The 22,218-nt window shown below is 35.9% G+C and overlaps 1 protein-coding gene across 1 annotated transcript; it reads left to right on the plus strand.

The window, feature by feature from the left end:
* Positions 1-178: 178 nt before the first annotated feature.
* Positions 179-19,965, plus strand: WDR37 (WD repeat domain 37). The gene is made up of 10 exons (XM_010173015.2): positions 179-316; positions 4,017-4,113; positions 6,684-6,779; positions 6,946-7,010; positions 12,565-12,700; positions 13,825-13,896; positions 15,999-16,043; positions 17,612-17,688; positions 19,046-19,283; positions 19,820-19,965. The coding sequence occupies exons 1-10, from the start codon at positions 179-181 to the stop codon at positions 19,963-19,965; spliced, it is 1,110 nt and encodes a 369-aa protein (XP_010171317.2).
* The last annotated feature ends 2,253 nt before the right edge of the window (positions 19,966-22,218 follow it).

The following is a 22,218-nucleotide window of genomic DNA, read 5'->3' on the forward strand; positions in this document are numbered from 1 at the left end:
AATTTAATGTTGTTTGAAGGATAGCTGTAAGTAATAAGGATCCCTTCTTTTTAATGATACCCCAAACAACTCAGAAATTTATTAGAATGAAATATTTTCATTTTGAGAATTCAATTTGTAATGTGTAGCTCTTGTCCCTAGTTTACCATAGGAGCCTCTGTGAAGCTGTTTTGAAGTAATGCCAATAGAAAGTGGAAGTTGTGCATCTGCTCGCCAAGCAAAGCAGAAACGTAAATCGCACAGTCTTTCCATCCGGAGAACCAACAGTTCCGAGCAGGACCGGGCAGGACTGCAGAGAGACATGTTGGAAGGGCAGGTAAGATCATACACTGCTGCTTGGGTAACTTCTGCCATTTTTTTTTTTTTTTTTTTTATGAGGAGTGTTTTCTATGCAAAGAAATTAAATGAACTTTAATTAAATATGTCCAGTAAAGTGGCAGGAACAGCAGAGTTTATTGTTTTGAAGTGCTGACTGTCTTTGGAGACTATTGATGTGGATGTTGAGAGTGTTTCATTCAGACACGTGGAGCTTTTTATTGGCTTTTGTATATTCTTACATGAATGCACAAAAAACCCATGAAGAAATTCAAAGAAGCAGCCATTTTATTTCGCTGCACTTCCCGTCCCTGCCCCCTTAAAGTTGAAGAGTGGTTCTTGATTTCATAAGTTTGAATTTGGAATATGAATAAACCAAAATATTTGTTATTGTGCCTCTGATAGGGAAGTTATCAGTGGGAATGCTGTTCTGCATTCCTTTCCAGAAAGCAATCAAGTATTGCCTGCTTGACAGAGGCGTGAGCTAACTTAAATTAGAGTTTCACCTGACAATATTGAGATTAACTGTAGGTAAGGCTCCTATAGAAAGCATTTAAAGTGGTGCTGCCAAAGCTAAGCAAATGCCAGTTTGAAAACTCTTTATTGTGAAATGGACTGTGCAATGTTAATGCAGGCCTGGCAGAGATGATGCAAAACTTGATTTTTGTCAGAGAGGTGGTTTGAAATACGAAGCGTTTGGCTACGAGAAACGTCACTTTCTGGACTCTGCAGGTACTCTGAGGGGAAAACCTTCTGTTTTCTCAGTGTTGGGACATATTTTTTTTTAATTGAATCAGTTATTCAGTAAATTAGAGCATTAGCTTTGTGGTAACTAACAGAGCCCAAGTTGTTGCTTCCAGTCATCTAGGGGTTGGAGAATGTAAGTACTTGGATAGAAAACTGTTGGTGCATTTGGACTATTACAGCCTTACTTCAGGAAAGGAGTGAAGGGCAGCTGGGAGGTCAAGGCATGCTGTCACTTCTGTGTAGTACACCAAAATTTTAAGCTGTTTTAGTATTTCTTATCAAACTCTGTAGGTGTATTATGCTGTAATATATAAATATTGTAAATGTTTTGTATGTAATCTTACTTATTTTTGTTGACCTGTAACCTTGAAGAGCCAGTGGCAGTTTCTAATGAATAGTGAGTATTAATGCCCCTTCACAGTGGAGTGTGTTAAAATAAATACTTTTGCACATAAACAGATAACATTATTACATAGTATTTTAATAAGCAAATTTAAATAATGACGACTTTAAAAAGAGTAAAGGAAGTGGATGCATTTCAGTATGCTGGTTACTTTAGGACTGGTTTAGATTTGCATATGCTTTCAGGCACTTTCAGGAGAAGTGGATTGAAAACCTTTCCTACTTTTCCTTTCCTGTTTTCAGAGTTGTAGAATAGCTTAGTTTCTTTTCAGTTCCTTGCTGTATGGAATTATTGGGTAATTGAATCAGAAATAATTCTTCTGACTTCAGTGTTTCTCTTAATAGTGTGTCATTTGTATAGTATTCTTGTTTAATCAATTTTATTTTAAATTTATTTTAATAGGGATCTGTTGCATGTTCTGGTTGACTGTGAATGCATGAACAAAAGTCATGCATTCAGTCCGGGGGGAGGATTCAGAAAGGAATATCCTCGGAGGGCATAAGGAGCATAAGACCACTTCTTTCAGCGCAGTGCCTCTTTCAGCACAGTGCCACAGCTTAAAGGAGCTGTGAAACTGCTGTAAAACTGAACTATGCACACAGCAGATGTCATGGCTATCAGTGGTTTCTCTTGCTCTTCTTTTTAAAACTGATGTTCAGAAATAAATTATAAAATCGGGGTTTCTAGTTGTTTCTGAAGACAATCGTCTTGCCAGTACGAACCAAAACGTGAGTGAGATGAAATTCTGGTTGTTTAGGTGGTGGCTCGGTGGAAGGCGCATGCTGCCCTCTGATGGCTGTTACACACATGCTGCTGCTTTATTCAGCCAGTTTATGGGGATGGAACCAATTTCTTTTGGTTTGGGTTTTGATTTGGAACACTTAAGAACAAACCAAGCTATATTCATCCTTAAACTTGCACTGAATAATTAAGTTCACTCGAATTTGAGTGGTGTCCTGTGCTAACGTTTGTACTCCAGTTCTAGTAATGCTTCTTCTGTACTTCTGGACCTGAAATAGTGGTTTGTGCTGTGGCAGAAGCTGACTCAATTTTCTGTCTTTGCTCATAGCTGATGATTTCCAGATTTTGAAATTCCATACTTTTGCTTTGTTAAAAAAAAAGTAGCTGTTGCTGATGGGCACCTTCCCTGTATATTTGAGAGATGAACATTGATGTATTAATAATATGGCATACATGATACCATATTAATTTCACTTTAAAGTTTGGTAACTTGTTTCCTTGCATGGATATTTCTCCATTTTTGAATACGGCTGCATTATTTACAGGTTTGTCCAGTAATAATACTGAATTCTGAGATGATGGGTTAGATATACTAAAAAGGAGTAGTTGAGCTTTTTCATTGTTAGGGTAAGGCTCAATTAAGTGGAAACTTCTTTTAAAAAAATTTTATAGCTTTCTACTTAGATAAATAATAGGTGCAGTTAGCCAACTTACTTACTGGGGTCCACCAGCAACTGAAGAATAGAACAAGTTTAGTAGAATTAGTTTACGTAGTGAGCAAGGATGGTTCATCCTTTAATCCATATTTAGAGTGGATTAGTTGTTTATACTAATGACCATATTTTCTACTTTCTAATTTGCCATTTTTTAATAGCATGCTGTGTTTTATATTTTAAGAAGTTTGTTAGTACTAGATTCTCACAATGTACTGCAATCAGTTGTCTTCTGCTTTACCCACTGTCTACTCAACAGTGTTTGATAATAGAATCATTGATACAGTGAGAACCTTGACTCCCAGCAGAAATCTCTACTCACTTGTTTTGGATATGATATGTATTTGTTCCCAGAAAATATGGTGCTGATCTCTGTTTTGTAGACAGATTAATAAAATTTAAATAACTTGCCAACAGAAACTTGTAGTTAAGCTGTGTATTGAGCTCAGATCATATAAATCCCCTGTTAGTGGTTTTATTGCATACTTGTTTTTGTGCCTCAGTATTGCTGCGTTGATTATGCTGAAGGAAAAAAGCAGCCCTCTGTCAATTTAATGCAAAATACTTTCTGTGAAGAGGAGATGCTTAAATAATTTGTGGGGAGGGAAGGATTAGAAGTTGCAGGTTCCTTCACACTTAGATGTGGTTAGTGACAAAAGTAGGTAGATGTTGAAAATATGTTTAAAAAGTTAATTTGCCTCAAGCTTTGGTAATAAAGTCCTTTGTGATGTCAACTTCTGAATTACTTTGTCAACCAAAGATATTCTTTCTTCTTGAACTTTCTTTTCACCTTGACATTGTATTATATCTTTTTTCACCTTTTTTCTTTAATGAGTTGTACATGTATCTTGGTTTTATAATTTATCTCTAGTAAAAACAAAAAAAAACCCCACAGTTGATTTTAATTCTGTCTGTATGTAAAATGAATAATTTTATGATTCACAGACCTTTTTAGTTTGTGTTTTACACTAACAATAGTTTTAATTTCCCTCCTTGCTGCAAGACAAAGAGAACTGTTAAAATCAGTTTAAGACTGAAGAGTAACTACATATATTTTATGTAAAGAAAAATATAAACACAAATATTTTGCCTTCTAGGATTCTAAGCTACCATCTTCTGTCCGGAATACGCTCCTTGAACTTTTTGGACAAATAGAACGGGAGTTTGAGAACTTGTATATTGAAAATTTGGAATGTAAGTTGTTTTTTTTTTTTCCCAGTGACTTCTGAATTGTTTGGGTTTCAGATATAGTAGTGCTAATTGGGATGCTTACTTTGGGTACTGTAGTGTAATTATTATAGCTTTTCAGTGAGGAGTTTAAGAATTGTTTTGAACTTGCAGCCAAAGATGGGGTTTGTACGTTTTCAGAATAATCACTTCTTAACTCTTTGACACAAGTAATGAGAACTGATGTGTGTTGTCTTCCTTGAATTTTGGGCAAGGAAAGTGGAGTGGTTGTCTTCTTGTCGTTGTAGGCTCTGGTATATTCCATGTTAATCTGGCAGTAACTCCTTTCAACCATTGAAGTTGGTGACTTCGTATATACATTTAATGATGTAATGTTAGTAAGTAAAATTGGAAAAGTGTCTTACTTGAAAAAGTGTAAAATGTGGTGGTTTTGGATCATACTGCTTAGTACATTACATAACCAACACCTGAAACTGTTCATGAATTTTGAAGTCAAGCACTCAGCTAAAAATTCCAGGTATATCTGGGGAAAAAAAAAAAGAAGTTATTTTTTAATGACAGTGCAGTCAAATGTTAATGTAAGTGATCCAAGGTGATGTAAGAGGATGCAAAATAAATAACGCAGGCAGTCATGGAGTAAAGCCTCTGCTCAATTTTCCTTGTAGGATTTTGGAAGCTGTGTTGCGTGGTGTGGCTTCTGAATTGTGTAGTCTCTCTGGTTTGGCTCCAAGTCAAATTTTTTTTCCACACCTAATCTGTTCCTAGAGTTAAACAGAACACTCATGTTAAAAAACAGAAACAAAACCAAAAAACCCACCACACATTCTTGAGTGCTTTTTGAAAATGTGCTGGCTTTTTATGCTCTTAAAATCTGAGTTGGTTAAAGGCTGCCATCAACACTGCACATTTTTTAGTGACAATTTGCACAACTGTGTTCTCGGCCTCCTGCTGAGAAGTTGGCTGGTAGCAAGAAAAGTTAGAATTCCTCCCCCTGCCCCACACTTCAAAAATGTTTGTCAGAAAACAAGTGGTGAATTTGTCTGTACCCTCCAGTGTATGATTATTTTCCTACCATTCCATTTCTCTTTCTCTGCATCTTCCTCACCTCACAGTTCTAGTTCACTCCTGACCTTCATGATCTCTTTCCACCTCCCTGACAATTTCTAAATTTTTCTCTTCTGATACTCAGTCTGTTATTTTTTCTTCTTGGTCTAATTCCCACATTAATGTTGTGGTTACTGTACATAGGGAATCTCAAGTTTTTCCTCTCTGGCTTTTTATACGCTCATTTTCCCTTATTACAACTTATTTCTAGTTTCTTCCTTTTCTTATCCCTTTCATGCTTCAATCTTAATCCTTTCAGGCAGTCCTTGGATCTGCCTGGCTTGTCTGTTTCAGTCATCTGTTACTAGAAGCCTGTCTCTTTGTTTACTTCTCTTTCATGTTGTCTGTGTTTTATATAACTTTAGGTTTGTATGACTGGGAACACAGAAGGGAGATTCTTGCTTTGCTCATTTCAAGCACTTGGATGTGGTATGGAAGTGTAAACTGACTTTTCTAGTGCTTAGAACTGAGACTTCAGTGAATTTCTCAGAAATGGCAAGAATCCCACTCCTGATGGGTCATGTTCTCCCACATTTCAAAGCCTGGGAGTAAATGACTTTTTTTAAAAAAAGTCTTAAGAATTTCTGGAAAGACAGACCTAGACTTACTCTTAAAAACAGTGAAAAAGTGCTTGGTTAAAGCCTCTCAGTAAGGTTTCACCCGAGGAGAACACTTAAAGGGTATCAGCCCAGATTTTGAGAAAAAAAATATAAACCGCTGAAAATGTTCTTTGTAAAATGAAATAGAGCAACTTTAAACCAGCCCAGCCACTGGAAATCATTTACGAGTAACTGATTTGTTTTAGCTATGCCAACACTCTGTCTTGTGTTTAAATGACACTGGTAAGAGTGTAATTAATTAACAGAAAAGTATATTGTTGTTACAAATACATGCTTTGTCTGATGTGTAATGAAAATATTTTGATCATATTTAGTGTTTCTAAAAGACTTGAATGTAAAATATATGTCATTCTAAATTTTTTCAAAGTATAAAAATATATACTCGCTGCACTGCCTTTCTTACTGAAGCTCTAACAGTGGACAGGCATTCAGGGGAGACTGCTGTTTTGTGGTTAATAAAATATTTGTCAAGAAATTACATATTAATTCTGTGGCTAAAATATTTATGATGCTGCAGGTTTTCTGATTTCTGTTGGATTTAATGCAATACAGGTGTGCTTTTTATTTCACAGAAGCTGTTTTGTTATTCCTTAGCCACATTTATTAGTAAAAGTAACAGTAGTTAGAAGCCACTAATACTTTCTTTGGAATCTGGTTGATCTCTGGAAAATTCAGCACGAATCTTGGTTTATGTCTTGGTGAGACCTGCTTTTATAAAATCTCAGTTGATCTCTTTTGCTGTCCTTCGCATAAAATAAATTACTTACTAAACATAACAATTATTAAATAGTATGTTAACGATGTTAATGATAATCAGTTTATAGTATTAATGTGAATTTTCGTTACTGTTAGTACGCAGAGAGATTGATACACTGAACGAGCGTTTAGCAGGTGAAGGACAGACAATTGATGGAGCTGAACTGAGCAAAGGACAACTGAAAACAAAAGGTAAGAGAACCACAAAGAATCCTAAACTAGTATTTCTGAATGTACTTTTTGTGTACTTTGGCCAAAACTTAGAATCTTATTGAAGGGAATTAATACCAGTTACTTATACAAATAAGCTAAATACTGTATTTGAAATATCTTCCTTTGAATTTATTTCTCTCAACAGCCAGTCATAGTACCAGTCAGCTTTCTCAGAAATTAAAGACAACTTACAAGGCATCTACTAGCAAGGTATGAGACAAATTACACCTCTACTCATCAATGTGTACTAACATGGCTGTCTTTAAGTTGTAGATTGTGTTTTCTTTAAGTTGAGTAGTGCTCTTCTTTAAGCCTGCCTCTTGCAGAACAGTATCTTTATCTTGGTTCCATCAATTGCCCATTATGTCAACCACACCGTATGACAGTTTTACAACAATTAGGTAGTGAATTTCTGAATAAAGATTTGGGTATTGCAGTTGAAATGGGGATTTAAGTAGGCATCTATATGTGTGCTATTATAGTTTTTGCATATTTAAAAAATTATTTTTTAGCTATGAGACTAGAATGGTTTGATTCCATTACATTGCAAGCCTGGGAAATTAGTAGCTAGTGATAATTTTTTGTCTGGTCTCTTAGCACAGTTACCCTTTCTGATGTTTTTAATTTTGCACACCTGCATCTGTCTGGTATTTTTGTTTTCTTCTTTCTGTCTCCTTTTTTCAGTTTTTATAGAGTTTACTTGCCACTCTTTTTGCCCTGTATCAGGGTCATTTCATGATACATTATTAAGGATAAATGAAGTGTGAGGAAACCACAGTGGGACATGAACCAACTGTATAAGCAGCTCTGTGCTGCTCTGTATTGCAGGCTAATGTGTGGTTATGGAATGACTGTAGTTGTCTTAGAAATACCATCTGTTAAGTAGTCTGAAAGTTTGAGGGTTGAGAGTAAGAATAGTGTGGTGAAATAGAGCTGAGCTACCGTGTTTTATTTGATCTCCTTTTTATTCTATTGTTTCTCAAACTTTCTTTTTTATTCTTGCCAATCTGGTGCTTAGAGGTGCCTCTTCTTTTTTCTTAAGAGTTAGTGACTTGGAAATTCTTTAATGAGGCCACTGAAACAGAGACAACATCTTAATAGGGACAATGTAGTATTAGTACACCTGCTATGTGCTATGTAGTTAAGAATTAATACTTTCTCTAGTGTAGTTGTTTTGGGTTGGTTTTTTTTTTTTTTTGTGTGTGTGTGTGTTAAATGCTTGTCTTCTTTTATTTGCTTGCAATATAGCACTCATATTCTTTCCTGGGCAAGGCAGGCAGAACATGAATTTAATACTTTAGTATAGACATCATACATGTCTATTACATCAATCGATCACCAAGAGATGTCTGAATGTGCTGATATATTTCTTTCCACAGCTTTGAATCAGAATTTACTGGGAGGTAGAGAGGAGAGCTGAGGGGAATGAGAAAGTTGAGAGCATCTCTCTCTAGTGTGTTCTTTGAAACCTTTCTGAACTTCATGGGAGTGGCTTCATTTCGACTGCTTCTTCCTTCGTACACAGAAGAGTCAAAGCTGCAGTGTTCTCTCTCTTGACCCACAAAGAGAGTATACCCAAAAGTCAGGAAAGACTAACAGACTCTGATGTTTCTGTCTGTATCCCATCTGGATGCAGTTAGAGTTCCCGAACATACTACCTGGGAAAAAATGGAAGAGTTTTAAGAGTTCAGCAGCTTTGAAATTCTTACATTTTTTAATGAGGATTGAATGAACAATACCGTTCACCAAAAATTGGGTTGTGTTCCCAACTCAGTGGGACAGTGGATCACAACTTTGCTCCTCAGCCCATCATCCTTTATACTGTTACTATATGCCTAATTTAAAACTTGTCAGGAGTATTTTTTAATTTTTTTTTTGTCCCCTGTGGGTAATTAGAAGAGACTTCAGTTTTACAAACCAGTTGTTTTGTGTAATTGCACATGATTACATTTTTCTGATTGGCAACCTATAAAGAGTTTAGGTTTGTTCTGAAAAGACCTTTCAATATTTCCTTGTTCTAATGAGAAAGCTGATCCACGACTGCTTTAATATTGTTAAAACATGTTAAGACAAAAGCAGTCTGTTCATTTTCTTGGGGAAAACACTGAAGTAAACATGCTTAATTCATGTCCTTCATAGAAAATTCCCATACCTGGATACTTTTAATCCCTTAGCGAAGTTAGGAGTCTGAATATTAGGTTGACACAACTCATAGCAGAAAAGGATGCTTTTAGCAGCAGGGGTTATCCACCAGTGTCCAAATCCTGAAGAGAAGGAGTAGATTTAATGCTTAGTAGTCTAAAACCATTTTTTTGTAGAAGTTAATGGACAAGACTATGTAGTTTAACTGCAGTTGTTTGTAGGTGCAGGAATCGCTATGTGAAATTCATGTTTCAGTGTTAACAAGATGTTATTGCTGATCTTAACAATCCCTGGCTGTGGCAGTTGTTAAGACATCAGAAAAACATAAACAGTATATGCAGATTCCTAAAATAAATTATACAACTAAACTATCATAAACTAAACCATCATAAACTAACTTTCAGGATCTCTGATTCATTTGGATCAGGAGGAGGACTCTTAAAGGAAGAATCACCCAGCAGTTGAAGGGAATAAAAGTTTTTGGAAATTGTAGTTTTTTACTTCACTGCTTAATGTTACTTCACAGGAAATTCCGTTCATCAGACAGTGTAATGCTGCTGGACTGGTCCTGAGTTGACCAAGTTTTCATTCTTAGTTCTAATGTGTCCTGTCTGCTTAAGAGATGTTTTTACAGAGTGTTTCAATTTGTTTGCCATGCAATTGTTTCAATTTGTATTCAGTTTTGAATTGTTTACATGGTATACAATTGTTTTCATGGTATTTCAATTTGCAATTTTCAGTTGCTTACATGGCAAACAATTGTTTCCTTATTAACTAATCTGTTTAGGAGGAAGTACATGAAACTATAAAGATTTAAGAAGGAGGACAGACAAAGCTGAAACAGACTCAAGAATATGTTTGCCCACTGAAGTGGTTTCATCCTTTTGGTTTGCAGCCAAACCCAGTTGATCTCTCACTCTCCTCCCCCACCCAGGGAGCAGGGGAGGGAATTGGAAGGAAAAGGGCAAGGACACTCATGGGTTGAGATAAAAACTGTTTACTAACTAAAATGAAATGATAATGATAACAACAGTGATAACAGACTATACAAATGAGTGATAAACAGTGCTCACCCGCTGCTGACCGATGCCCGGCCCGTGCCAGCCAGTGGTCCCGGAGCAGAGACAGTCCCGGAACCCCAGAAGAGCGAGCCTGAGTGATCCCCTAGAGAATAACACCAATTTCTGGTCAGCCCTGGTTAATATATGGAACATGACGTGACATGATATGGAATATTTCATTGACACATCCAATGCCAGTTTTGGGTTTTACTATTTACTACACTTCCCCTGTCCCCGCAGTCCTAATGCAGCTGTGAAAAGCCAAACACGATGGCCTTGAGCTTCAGCAGCAACTAATAACAGTATCTTATCAACATTCTTTTCATAACAAATCCCATACTGAAACTAAAACACAGCTATTCTAGCTACTAAGAAGAAAATTAACTCTATCCTAGCAAACCAGGACACCTACTGTATGTAATAATCTGAGATCTGCTGAAGTTATTTTAAAAACTTTTTGCAGTGCAGAGGCCTTTTTTTAGCAAGTTGCATGTTATTTCCTTTCCTTTCCTGGAAAGTTGTATATTTATAATTAAGGAACCAGGAAGTAATCCAGGCACTATCTAGTTTATCCACTTACTGGTATGTGAAGATGAGTGACAGCAAAAATGAAAGAAAGAAGGAAAAAAAAAAAGTGTAGAGGAAGAGTGTGTTAAATAAATCTGTACCTGGATATTTAGTGTTAGTGTTCTTGAATTCTTATCTTCCATGTGTTCCTTCAAGACTGCTAATACTCCAAAAGGAGTTTTACAGCCTTGCCATTAAATGATCAATGAAACTTCTGTCCAGCAGTTTTGGAAACTCTGTGCTTGCTGATGAGTAGGTGATAATTTCTCCTTGGAAGCTTTTGCATGAGGATTTGACTCAGCGTTAGAAAGACAGAATGCAAACATAGTTCGATCTGAGCACTATATTAATCCTTAACTGTTTACTTAATTCTGCTGTTCCACTTCTCATACATTTAGTCCATTTAGTTTAAGGACTATATTAAATGTGAAAATTGCATCTGTAGGATTGTATTTAAAGCCTATGAAACTCTGCAGATGGTTGAACTAATAATTTTTACCATTAACCTGTTTTCTTTTCAATTAAACCTTAATGATTGTTCCTTCTACTGTGAAACCAAAATGCAACTTACCTGCTAATTTGGAATTCAAATAGGTGTTATTATTTCACCATTGGAAAGTTGACATGCTCAGGATTTAGAATGCTCTTGCAGATACTCTAACTTTTAAAAACCTTGTCAGAAGTAATTTGCTTTAATGGCATACTTAAGACCTTCTTTTTGATACAAAAAAACTAATGGGATTTTAACCTTGGTTTGTTGTATCTGAAATGTAGACTTAATTAATTTTCTAACTTTTACTAAGCTGTAGATAAGTCTCAAATGTGATTTAAAGGTTTTGACTTAACTGGTCACATAGATACCTGCAATAATTAGATGCAGAGGAAAACACTGATAAACTGAAGTCTTCTTTTTGCTTCACTTTCAACAAAGCTTTTCAGACAGTCTTTCTCAAAGCAGAGTTTTGAGCTTCAAGACTTGCAGGGTAAAAAGAGTATTTTTAACAGTGGTTTTGCTCTTATTGAAGTAGTTTTTCAACAGTCTTGATTTCAGTTGCCTCTGGAAGTGTTGTGGTGAGAAACTTTTTTATTTATAAAAGGTATTGCACTCCTCTTTCATCTGAAAAGGTATAATTTCTTCAATTCGGTTACTTACTGAGCATTTCAGCCTTCTTGTATTATAGTGCCTTGTAGTTTTACCATTTTTGCTAGACTTTCTTCCTTTCATTTGGTATTACTAGTGTACATACTAGTTTGTATTTAATGAGGCTTCTCTGTTTTCCTCTAACAGCATTGACTTTGAGGGAATGTGCTTATCAAATGTTTAGATACGTTTGACATACCCTTAAAAAATGCTTTATTATACAAATAAATTGGCATATGCTCTCAGATTAACGTTTGATTTTATTAGCTTTTTGCAGTTTTGAATAAAACCAGTAGTGACTGTTTTAAATGGAAATGTTTCTGAATTTTACTAGAATTATCTAATAAGTAGTACATTTTTTTCAAAGACATTAAAGTGGTTAACGTGGATCATCTTTAAGTTACCAGATGTATCCTTGTTTGGGAATAGGCAAGGGAAGTTTTGAAGTTTTTTTTTTTTGTTGTGGGTTTTTTTTATTATTATTTGTTTGTTTGTTTTGTTTGTTTGAAAAATTATAATCCTTTACCCAAATTGAATGGGAAGTGCATACTGCACTTTTAGAACTCCTTACTTCAAGGAGATTGTGCTATTGTAGTACACAATGGTTTATCTTGCCTTTGGTAAAAAGGGTGGGTTATTAAAAAAAGGGAAAAAAAAAAAAGTAATTGAGGTGCCTGTGCATCCAGACTCACTTTCCAACCATCAAATGTCAAATTCTTCACAATAGTGAACTGTCAGAACACTGACAAATCATTATGAAAAAGTTAATATCTATCTGGATTTGTGAGATAATTACTTAATCTTGGGTCAATGTGTAAAAAAAAAAAAAATGTTGCTCTGTCTGCTATTTCAGATTGTATCCAGTTTTAAAACTACAACGTCAAGGGCAATCTGTCAACTGGTAAAGGAATATATTGGCCACAGGGATGGTATTTGGGATGTCAGTGTCGCGAAAACTCAACCAGTGGTATTGGGAACTGCATCTGCTGGTAAAGTTTTGTGTTGCTTGAATCTTTAGAAAATGGTACCTAACCTATAGTAAATGTAGATCAAAAGCATACTGGAATTCTTAGCTCCATCACTGAGCTCCACACTGAAAGAGTCGATATAAAGAAGTTCAGTAGCTGAAAAATTCTTAACTTGAAATGCATTTAACCTTTAGAAGGTTCAGGCATCCTTGTTGATCTTTTTGAAGTATGTGCCAGTTAGCTTCCACGCAGGTCACGCTCTCCCTGGAGTCAGCTCTAGCCTGTTGGATGGTGTGAATGGGTAGGTTGGGGAGCTGCTCGCTTGGAGAGGTCTCTTGCACAGATTGCTATACGGCTACATACAGAGATCCCCACAGACTTTCTGTCATAGTGTTGTTTAGCCTTTGTTTTATAGAAGCCAGAGACTTAGTCAGAGTTTGCATGTTCCTGTGTTCTTAGAGTCATCAGGCTTTTGCTCGAGGATGTAGGGGCAGCTAAAAATCTTAATTTTCAGTTGTTACCTTACTAATTTCCTTTCTTCTGACTTGAGAGGGAGCAGGTACTAATGAGTAAGTCACTAAATCTATTATGATCCAAAAATCAGTGTAGAGGCTTGTGTGGTTTTGGGAAACAAACCATAACCAGTTGGAATTGGTCAGTTTGAAGTGGAACAGAATCTGGAGACACTTTCTGGACCAGAAGCCTCTGCTTCATAAACTGAAGGGTTAGCACTTCTGTGTTCACAGAACTCTTGCTCGTAGTGACTGCCTGACTTTTTCACCTCTGAACTCTTTCTGTGTTCTTTCTGAACCTCATGATACCCAGTTGGAGCTTATATGCATAAGTATATAACCAAGTTAGGGAAGATATCAAAAGGAGAGTTTGCCTTTCCATACTTTCTGCACATGAATCTGATTGGGACAGCACCTTTACTTTTTTTGGGAGATGTATATTCAGTTATAATGATAGAAAACTTTTATATTTTATATATAAGGCAGTAATCAAGAGGATTTGGTCTGTTCTGCATTTGAAATCTGTTTTGTATGGTATTCTCTACATTTGAAGATAACTTGTTTGTTTAATTGATTAAAAGTGAAAAACGTACGTTTGTAACAGTATTTACAGCTACTTTTTAATCTTTGTAGATCACACTGCTTTGCTGTGGAGCATAGAAACAGGGAAGTGCCTTGTCAAGTATGTAGGGCATGTTGGATCAGGTAAGATAAGGGCATGTTATGAAAACTGGAAACTGTGTTTGGGAGGGGGAAATGTTTTTTGGACAACTACAAAAATGTTTATTGCGGTTTCGCTTGCAGATTTGCCAGCACCATTAGCAAGTCAATTGTGAAGTTCCACTCATCTTCATACAGAGAATGTTTTGTAATATGATTCTTCCTTGGAAAAGCCTATTAAGACAGTTGTGTAAATGCTAAATGAATAAACAAGTCCATATAAGGAAATTTACAGGCACAGTTACAACACTCAGAAGTTAAATGTCAAAATGAGTTGAGGTCTGTCTTAATGCATATGCAGAACAAGAGAAAGGTGTATAATCAGAAATTAGCTGTTTTGCAGAATCTGTGTTTTTTTGGAATACAAGATACAGATGCTGGGTGACTATTTGTACTACTTTTGTTTAATGTATGATCCCATGTATGATGTGTTGCATAGTATTAAAATCTTGTTTTGAAGGCAGTTAGTTCCGCATTGGCATTTGGCTTCCTCTGTACCATTACGAATATTTCAGAAACAGTGTTTTTAAATTACTCCTTGGGTGGAGAGGTGCAGTGCAGTAAGTGTTTTTGATGTTAATTTTTGACAAGCACCTGATTAGCACCTTTCTGTCTCATAATGGGGAACAATATAGGGGTTTATAGAGCAAAGGTGGAGGGATTTTCCATAGCTTTAACTGCTGTTGAGAGTTCAGTGCCTTGAGTGATCACACTCTGGAGTGTAGTCATCCACCTGGAAAATGAGGAATGCAGTTACTGACCCAGTGTGTTTGGTTAAGTAACTCAACTAGCACACTGCATGAACTTTGTGGCAAAGATACAGATAGAATTAACTTCTCCAGAACTTAAGCGGTCAGCATCTTCAACCATGAGTTCTACATTTTTTTTCCTGCTACATGACTTTTAGAGCCTGCAGCACAAAGATACTAATGCCCTATAGACAGATGCATAGAAACAACAGGTAATGCTTTGATTTGTTCAGATATCTCAGGTTGCTTGCTGTATGGAGAGGGTACCTTTAGTCTCCATAAAATCATGTTTAAAAACTCCAATGACTTGCATTTACATGCTGCTGGTTATTTTTTTTTTTTTTTTTTAATTGCTATTTGGGTAACCATGAAAATAATAAAAGCACTAAACCATATTTAAAGAGTGGTTTGTAAAACGTGAAAAAAAAAAGAGAGAAAACCAAACATTTCAGTTGATATATTTTTTGTTTAGTAAAACTTCCCTTTACTTGTTTATGTTTGACAGTTGATTTTAAATGGAGCAAAGGTGTTTGGTGCCAGTGGAAGCTACACTGTTCAGTTAGTTCAGTGTGAACAATTTAAGGAGTATCTTTTTAGACTCATTACTAAGTCACCACATTCTCCTGAAAACACAGGCATCTATTTTACTTGTATGATGGATGGAAATGATTTTTAAGTTCTTTCTTGAAGAAGTGTTGAGGAGAAGCTTACGGATTTTGCAAGTGAAAGTGCTTAGTAATGAAAGGTAATTGAATCTTATGCACTGAAATAAAAAATGAAAAAGAGCTTTGTAGGCTGATAGAATTATTGCAAGGCTATTTTGAAACAACCATGTTTTGATTATATATGGTTGCAGGACTGAAATCTAATTTGTATTCTTTGCATTAGGTTTTTGGGCATTTGTTCTTGCAATCTTAAGCAATAACCAGAAAGCTGATGGTGATATATAGTAAGTTTTCATTATGTTAGAAATAGTTATGAATACTTAAATTCTCTTTATGGAAGTCCAGAGCATTTTCTCCTGTCAGCTTATACATGATTGTTTGAATGTGGTTTGTTTATCCTTTATAACATGCAGCACTTGTAATAGATTCAGGAAATAGCTTGCTAGAAAATATGTATGGTTGTATAATCAACTGTAGCTGGTTTCCTTGATACTACGTAGGTTTATATACTCCAATAAAATACTACAGTGGTTTATCTCACCTAAGAAATTTGTTGTACAAAAAATTATTTAAAACTGAAGTTGTCTTCATTCTTTCAATGCTTTCAATGATAAAACAGTGTGAAATAATTATTTTAGTGTACTAGTTTAAAACTTTACTTTATTTTATACAGTAAATTCCATAAAGTTTCATCCAGCTGAGCAAGTGGCTCTTACAGGTATGTAAAGTTTTTTCATATGCTAAGTATGTTAATCATAATGGAAAAATAGGTGTCATTCACTAGCATCCTTGTTGATTTAATTATTTTTATATTTCAGGGCATAACAAGTCAGAGATAAATCTTTCCACCTGTTTCATACTGTCTTTTGTGCTTACCTGCTCCAAAACAGACACTTGGAATCATACATCTTAGCCCTTTTGAACTATATTATATTTCCAGAAGGAAAAGAATATTGTAATATTGAGTGTGCAGAAAAAAGAGCTCAAAAATATGACTGTTAGTGTGAAAGTGTTTTCAGAACTGAGAATATTATCAGTACAACTTCAGGTTTGAAAACTGTCTGATGTGGTTAATACTGTGGTTCATATGGTCCAGCAATTAGGGCACTAGCTTTGGGATTAAAGAAATCTGGGTTCAGTTTGTTGCTATTGGGTAAATCGTTGTAAAATGAAGATAGTTCTTGAGATTAGAAATTAAAACACTGCTTCTTTCTGCATCTACAGTGATTACTTTAAAGGAAATTAAGGAGTGGTTGAAGTTCAACTGTTTGGATTTTCCTGTTTTCATATGCTAACTTTAGTCAGTGTTTCGGTACCGTAAACAATATTGCTACGTAAACTGACTTATGAAAAACCAAACCAACCAAAATTGTTAGGTTGTTCTGCAAAGTATTTCCATTTAAAGTTTTCTAGGGACCTGTTCTTCACTGTCACTTGATTGATTTACAATTAATTAAAACAAAAAGCCTTCTTCCCTGGTGCAGAATACTGACACCAGAAGTCATACAAGATTGTTGACCTTTCTTCTACGCATCTTACTTGGTCTGTTAGATGAGATGTTTTTCCTAGTGCTTTCATATACTTATTAGATCTGTGCATACTCGTAACAGACTTTTTCTTCTCAATCTAGAATTCTCAACACCGTACCCCTAGGTATTAGAGCACGTTTGTTCTGTCCAGAACAAGGAGAATCTTATGGTTTTCCTTAGTTAATAATGGATGAGTCTCTTTCAAAAACAGACAAAATCTAAAATCAAGTGGTACCTGCTGAGCTGTAAACTGGTGGTAGTTAAGCCGACTTGCTTAAGGCAGAAGCAGAATAGCTTCACACTTGCTCCTTTGGGTTTCTCATCGAAACCACACTAAAAACATTGAATGGAAGAAATCATTGAATGAGGAGGAACCCCAGTATTTTGTGAAACAGCAAATAAAGGATGGCACTTGTTGATGTATTAAATGCCTTCTTCAAGTGTTACTATTAGAACAGCAGTGATATTTCTGTTCTGATGTATAGTGTTAAGTGGATGTTTTCACTGGAGAAATTATTAATTTGGTAGCTACTTATATTTTGCATAATGAGTTATGTTCTTATCAGTATTGAAGCCAGGAAAGTAACTGTTGGTGTTGAGTCTTGCTTACCAAAAAGGTCATAATGATATCTGTTAGAAAAAGATGCAACTCAGACAGTACTGCCAAATGTAATGTTAAAGCTTGTTCTTACTGTCCATGGAAATGCTCTTATTTAGCATCTGCCCCTCTCTTTTTTCCCCTCTTCCCCTTGTGCAGCATCTGGAGACCAGACAGCTCACATCTGGAGGTACATGGTACAGTTGCCTGCACCTCAGCCAACTGCAGACTGCAATGTAAGCAATCAGCTTAGTGCAACTGAAATAATTGCACAGCAGTTTCATCAGATACAGGTTTTATGTTAAGACTGAATGTTAAGTTTATACATAATTTAAAAATTACATGATTTCAGGATTGCAAGAGTTGGGATTTTAAGGTTTTAGTTTAACAGATACATTTCAACCTTTCTTTCAAAAAAGGCTCACTTCATGTTTTCAAAGATCTATGGTGCAGAATAGAATATGCAGCTGCAAGTACATTAATTGACTTTTTGTTCAAGATAATAAACATGTAAGTAAATGAACTGTCGAGTATTTTTTTTGTAATCATTCAAATCATAAATAATAACAAAGTTCTTTTTAAACTAATTAAATTCTTGTAGCTTAACTTACTGAGGCACCTGAATTAGCTATAGTTGCTATGAATTGAAAACTGATAAAAACTTGTATTTTTGGCATTTATTTAATTGTATCTTTAAATTTGATTTCCAGTCGACCCTTGCCAGCATTTACCACGCTATCTGATGTTGTCTCCAGGCTTTTGTTTAGTCAGTATTTACTGTAGACTGTTAAATGCTGTATTTGACTTAAAAACACACTTAATAAACTGTGAGGCCAAACATAGTTTGTAGTGTGAGCTTCTCAGTAAGCTGAGCAGGGGCAAGTGATGGCTGTATAATACAAGATAGATTTCCGAATGGAACATGCTTGATTCAGTTTATTTGATTTGACATTTCTATTTTGAAAGAGCAGTACAAATGTTATGTTTTTCACATCTGAATATGAAAGAAAAGCATATTTGTCTTGTGTAAGTGAAATAGAGTTCAGAGACTGATGTTTCTGAATAAAAATGCAAAATAAAAATAATTTATTTTGCATCCAGTTTACATCAGCACTGCATGATGACTGTGTATGGACCAGCAGACAAATATTGATGTCATGATTTTGATTCTAATGCATAAAAATATGGCTGTAAATTATTGCCTTCCCAAAGATTAAAATAGTCAGTGTCCTGTTTGATGCTTCCTTTCTTTAAAGAAAAAAGAGTCCTTTAATACATGTGCTGCAGTGAAACTCAAGGGTAATACAGTAAGGGGAGTATAAAAGACTTGCAGGATAGTAAAGGGGACAGATATTAAGAGCTAAACAGTTTGAAAGAGATTTTTAAAATGAAGTAGTTATTAAAACTGCATTTATCTCACTGGTATTATTCCCTCAACTAGGTTTTTGATAGTGAATACCTGAATAGATTCTACAGACTTAAATTACCCACATTCACATTAAGGGGATTGGGAAGCATTTACACTGTAAAATGTAACTTCAGAGACATTCCTTCCCATTTATTCTAAATCTTTTTTTCTCTTGCATTCTGTAGCAAATGTCTGGAGAAGATGAAGTTGAGTTCTCAGATAAAGATGAACCTGATGGAGATGGAGATGGTTCTAGTGATTGTCCCACTGTCCGAGCCCCATTAACTTCACTCAAAAGCCATCAAGGAGTGGTCATAGCAGCCGACTGGCTTGTTGGGGGAAAGCAAGCTGTGACAGCGTCATGGGACAGGACAGCCAATCTGTATGATGTAGAGACTTCTGAACTTGTCCATTCTCTTACAGGTACTTGCTCACTCATAAAAAGATAAATTGGTGGTTTGTTTTTATATGTGGGATTACTTGTAGATACCGAAACATTGGGAATAATAGATTGTTTCTCTGGAGTAGGATTTGAGCATGTACAAGACTTGAGCTGCTGCTCAATATTGTAATGTTTCTAAAATCCCAACCTTGTTAATTTTCTGAGCATGAATTTGTGTTCTCTTAAGCTTGTGAAGTAGTTGTTTTTAAACTGAATGTAGCCACATTTTAGTTCTTGCAAAATGCTTTTGCCGTGTTCATGACTTATTAAGTAGCAATAACCTATCCCTACTTAATAGTCATGTGAAGTGAGTAGTGGGTTTTTTTGCCTTTAAATATAGTTCTAAACTTTTACAGCAGTAGTAACATTAGACTTCAGAATGATTATTATTATTATTATTATTCTTTTACTGTTTGGGGAAAAAAGAAAAAAAAATCATCAGCATTTCATTCCAAGTGTATGTGGAAATGAAAAGTCTTATTTTCATTACCTTACATGTTCTCATCTGTGCTTGTAGGGCATGACCAAGAGCTAACACATTGTTGTACACATCCCACCCAGCGTCTTGTGGTGACATCATCACGCGATACAACCTTCCGTCTGTGGGATTTCAGAGATCCTTCTATCCATTCTGTGAATGTCTTTCAGGGCCACACAGAGTAAGTGACAGTTCCTTCACAGGTTTTTACAAGTTCCAAAAGCATAAATGTATTCAGTTGCTAATCTGAACAAAACTGTTCCTGTGCTCTTTTTGAGGTACTAAGCTCATTCCCCTGTTTAATGAGACTGATTTTCACAGAAACCCCTAACTCTCCTCCTTCAAATGTAACACAGCAGTACTTAATTTCCAAAACAGCAGCCAGGGCTCTTGGTGTGATATTGCTTATATGGTAAGTCTAGATAAAACTCCTTACAATTAAAGGTAATTTAAGGTATGAGGGTTGATTTTTGGCATTGGTTATAGTTTAGGGGTATTGCTGTAATGCAGTTGAGCAGGCAGTGTACGTCTGCTTGTTACGATACTCGGTGTGAAATAAAGGTTACTTCTTTGGAACCAGTAGGAAAAAAATCAGGATTAATTTTTACTCTTTAAGCTAAAGCTTCTAATTTGTACACAAACAAGAAAATAAAGTAAGGGCAATGATGCCATGTTCTGTCAGAACAGTGGTTTTGGTGTAACATTTCTAGTTACCAGTTTAGGCTTTAAGTTTTTATACTGGCTACCGTTAAATATGGGCAGATGTAGTCATGAGAATCTGTGTTATGGTGTCGACTTACCTTTCTGTTAATCAGAATTTTGATACGTGGAAAATGCAGGAATCACTTTGAAATATTTTACCCAAGGAAGCAAATCTTTTTTGAAGATTTTGGAATGTTTGAACTTGCCTGTTTCAGAAATAAATTTTGCTTCCTGTGTTCAGAATGAAAGTTTATTGTTAATCCTAGCTCGAAACAAAAACCACAAGTATTTATTCACAGTTCCATTTTTTGTTAATTCAAATGTGTAGTTTGCATTATGACTGAATTTCCATATCTACTTCCTCATTTTCCCAGCTGTTGGTTAACCTATATATGAAGTAAAACCTCTTTAAACCCCTCGTGCCTCAGACTCCTCAGCTTGATAAATTATTTGGTGCATGAGAATCATCCCATATAAGTAGCCATCTTCTCTTGATAGAAGAGTAAACTTAATTTTGTGGTCTGCATCCCAGAATTGTTTCATGCCATAATTTTTGTACTCTTCTATTGCTTTTCTAGAATGACTTGTCAGAGCTGGAATTTTTTCTGAACATTGGTACTTCCATTTTTTTCTGAGCTAACCAATTGCTTTGTCCCAGGACATTTTTGCAGGGAAAGGAACATGACTGACATTAGTGTTTTCCCGTATGTATGCTGAGGCCAGATGCTGTTCATCTGGGGTGATGGTGCATTCTGTGAAAGCTGTTAGCTGGTATTTTGGCCTCTATCACTGAGACCTATAAACTCTCAGAGAGTTTATATTTTTATGAATGGAGTAGACCTTGAACAACCTCTTTGGTCTCTCTTTTCCCAGCTTTTAAGTGTCTTTGTATTTGTGTTTGTCTGTTGTATCGCCTGTCTCCATTGTGCTCTTTGAATGTATGAGTTTTTAATATTGACACAGTCTCTTTCATTCAATACACTCTGACTTTTAAGAGTCCCAAAACTGACCTTACTGTTTAATAACAAAACTCTTGTTTTGTTGAAGAGCTGTTTCTGTTATTCTGTATTTCACTGAGGAATGCAATCATAGGGGAGACGGGAGCTCGGTGTTCTGCAGTTAAGACATACTTAGAGGGATTTTATTTTTGGTCCATTATTGTACTGCCTGTTGGCAAAATATTTTTAAATGACTCTCAAATCAACACTGTAACAATCTTCTCACATTAAGCAGCACAGAGGAAACTGTTTTATCCGTTAACTGGAAAAATCCATACGCACAAGACGTTTTTTTGGCTCTCCTGAATGTCTATTTGAATAATTTGCCAAGTTTTTAATATTTAGATAGGCTCTTGGAATCGGTTCTGTAAATTGGCTGTTACAGTCATTAACACTGATGATTTAAAGTCCTCAGCCAGAAGCTTTAACAGCCTCCTGCTAAGTAGGACCTGATGAATAGCTGTCTAGAGCTCTGCTATTTTTTTTTCCCTGTGTATAAGAGATCAACTCCTAATGCAGTCAGCCCATATAATCAGATGCCAAACATCTCAATCCCGAGGCCAGCACGTTTGTTGTGCTCTAGCCCCCAAAATCTGATTCCATCCCGATGTTCCTTCTCGCAGCGATCCGAACCGGCACCGAATCCCGGCGGTGCGTGGCTCCCAGTTTCTGTTCCGCTCCCTGCTCGGCGCTGCCCGGCCCTCGCCGCTCCCTGGAAGGCCGCGGAGCTGCTGCCCG

This window comes from Antrostomus carolinensis, unplaced genomic scaffold, assembly GCF_000700745.2.
Source record: "Antrostomus carolinensis isolate BGI_N321 unplaced genomic scaffold, ASM70074v2 scaffold6828, whole genome shotgun sequence".
Taxonomy (NCBI): Eukaryota; Metazoa; Chordata; class Aves; order Caprimulgiformes; family Caprimulgidae; genus Antrostomus; species Antrostomus carolinensis.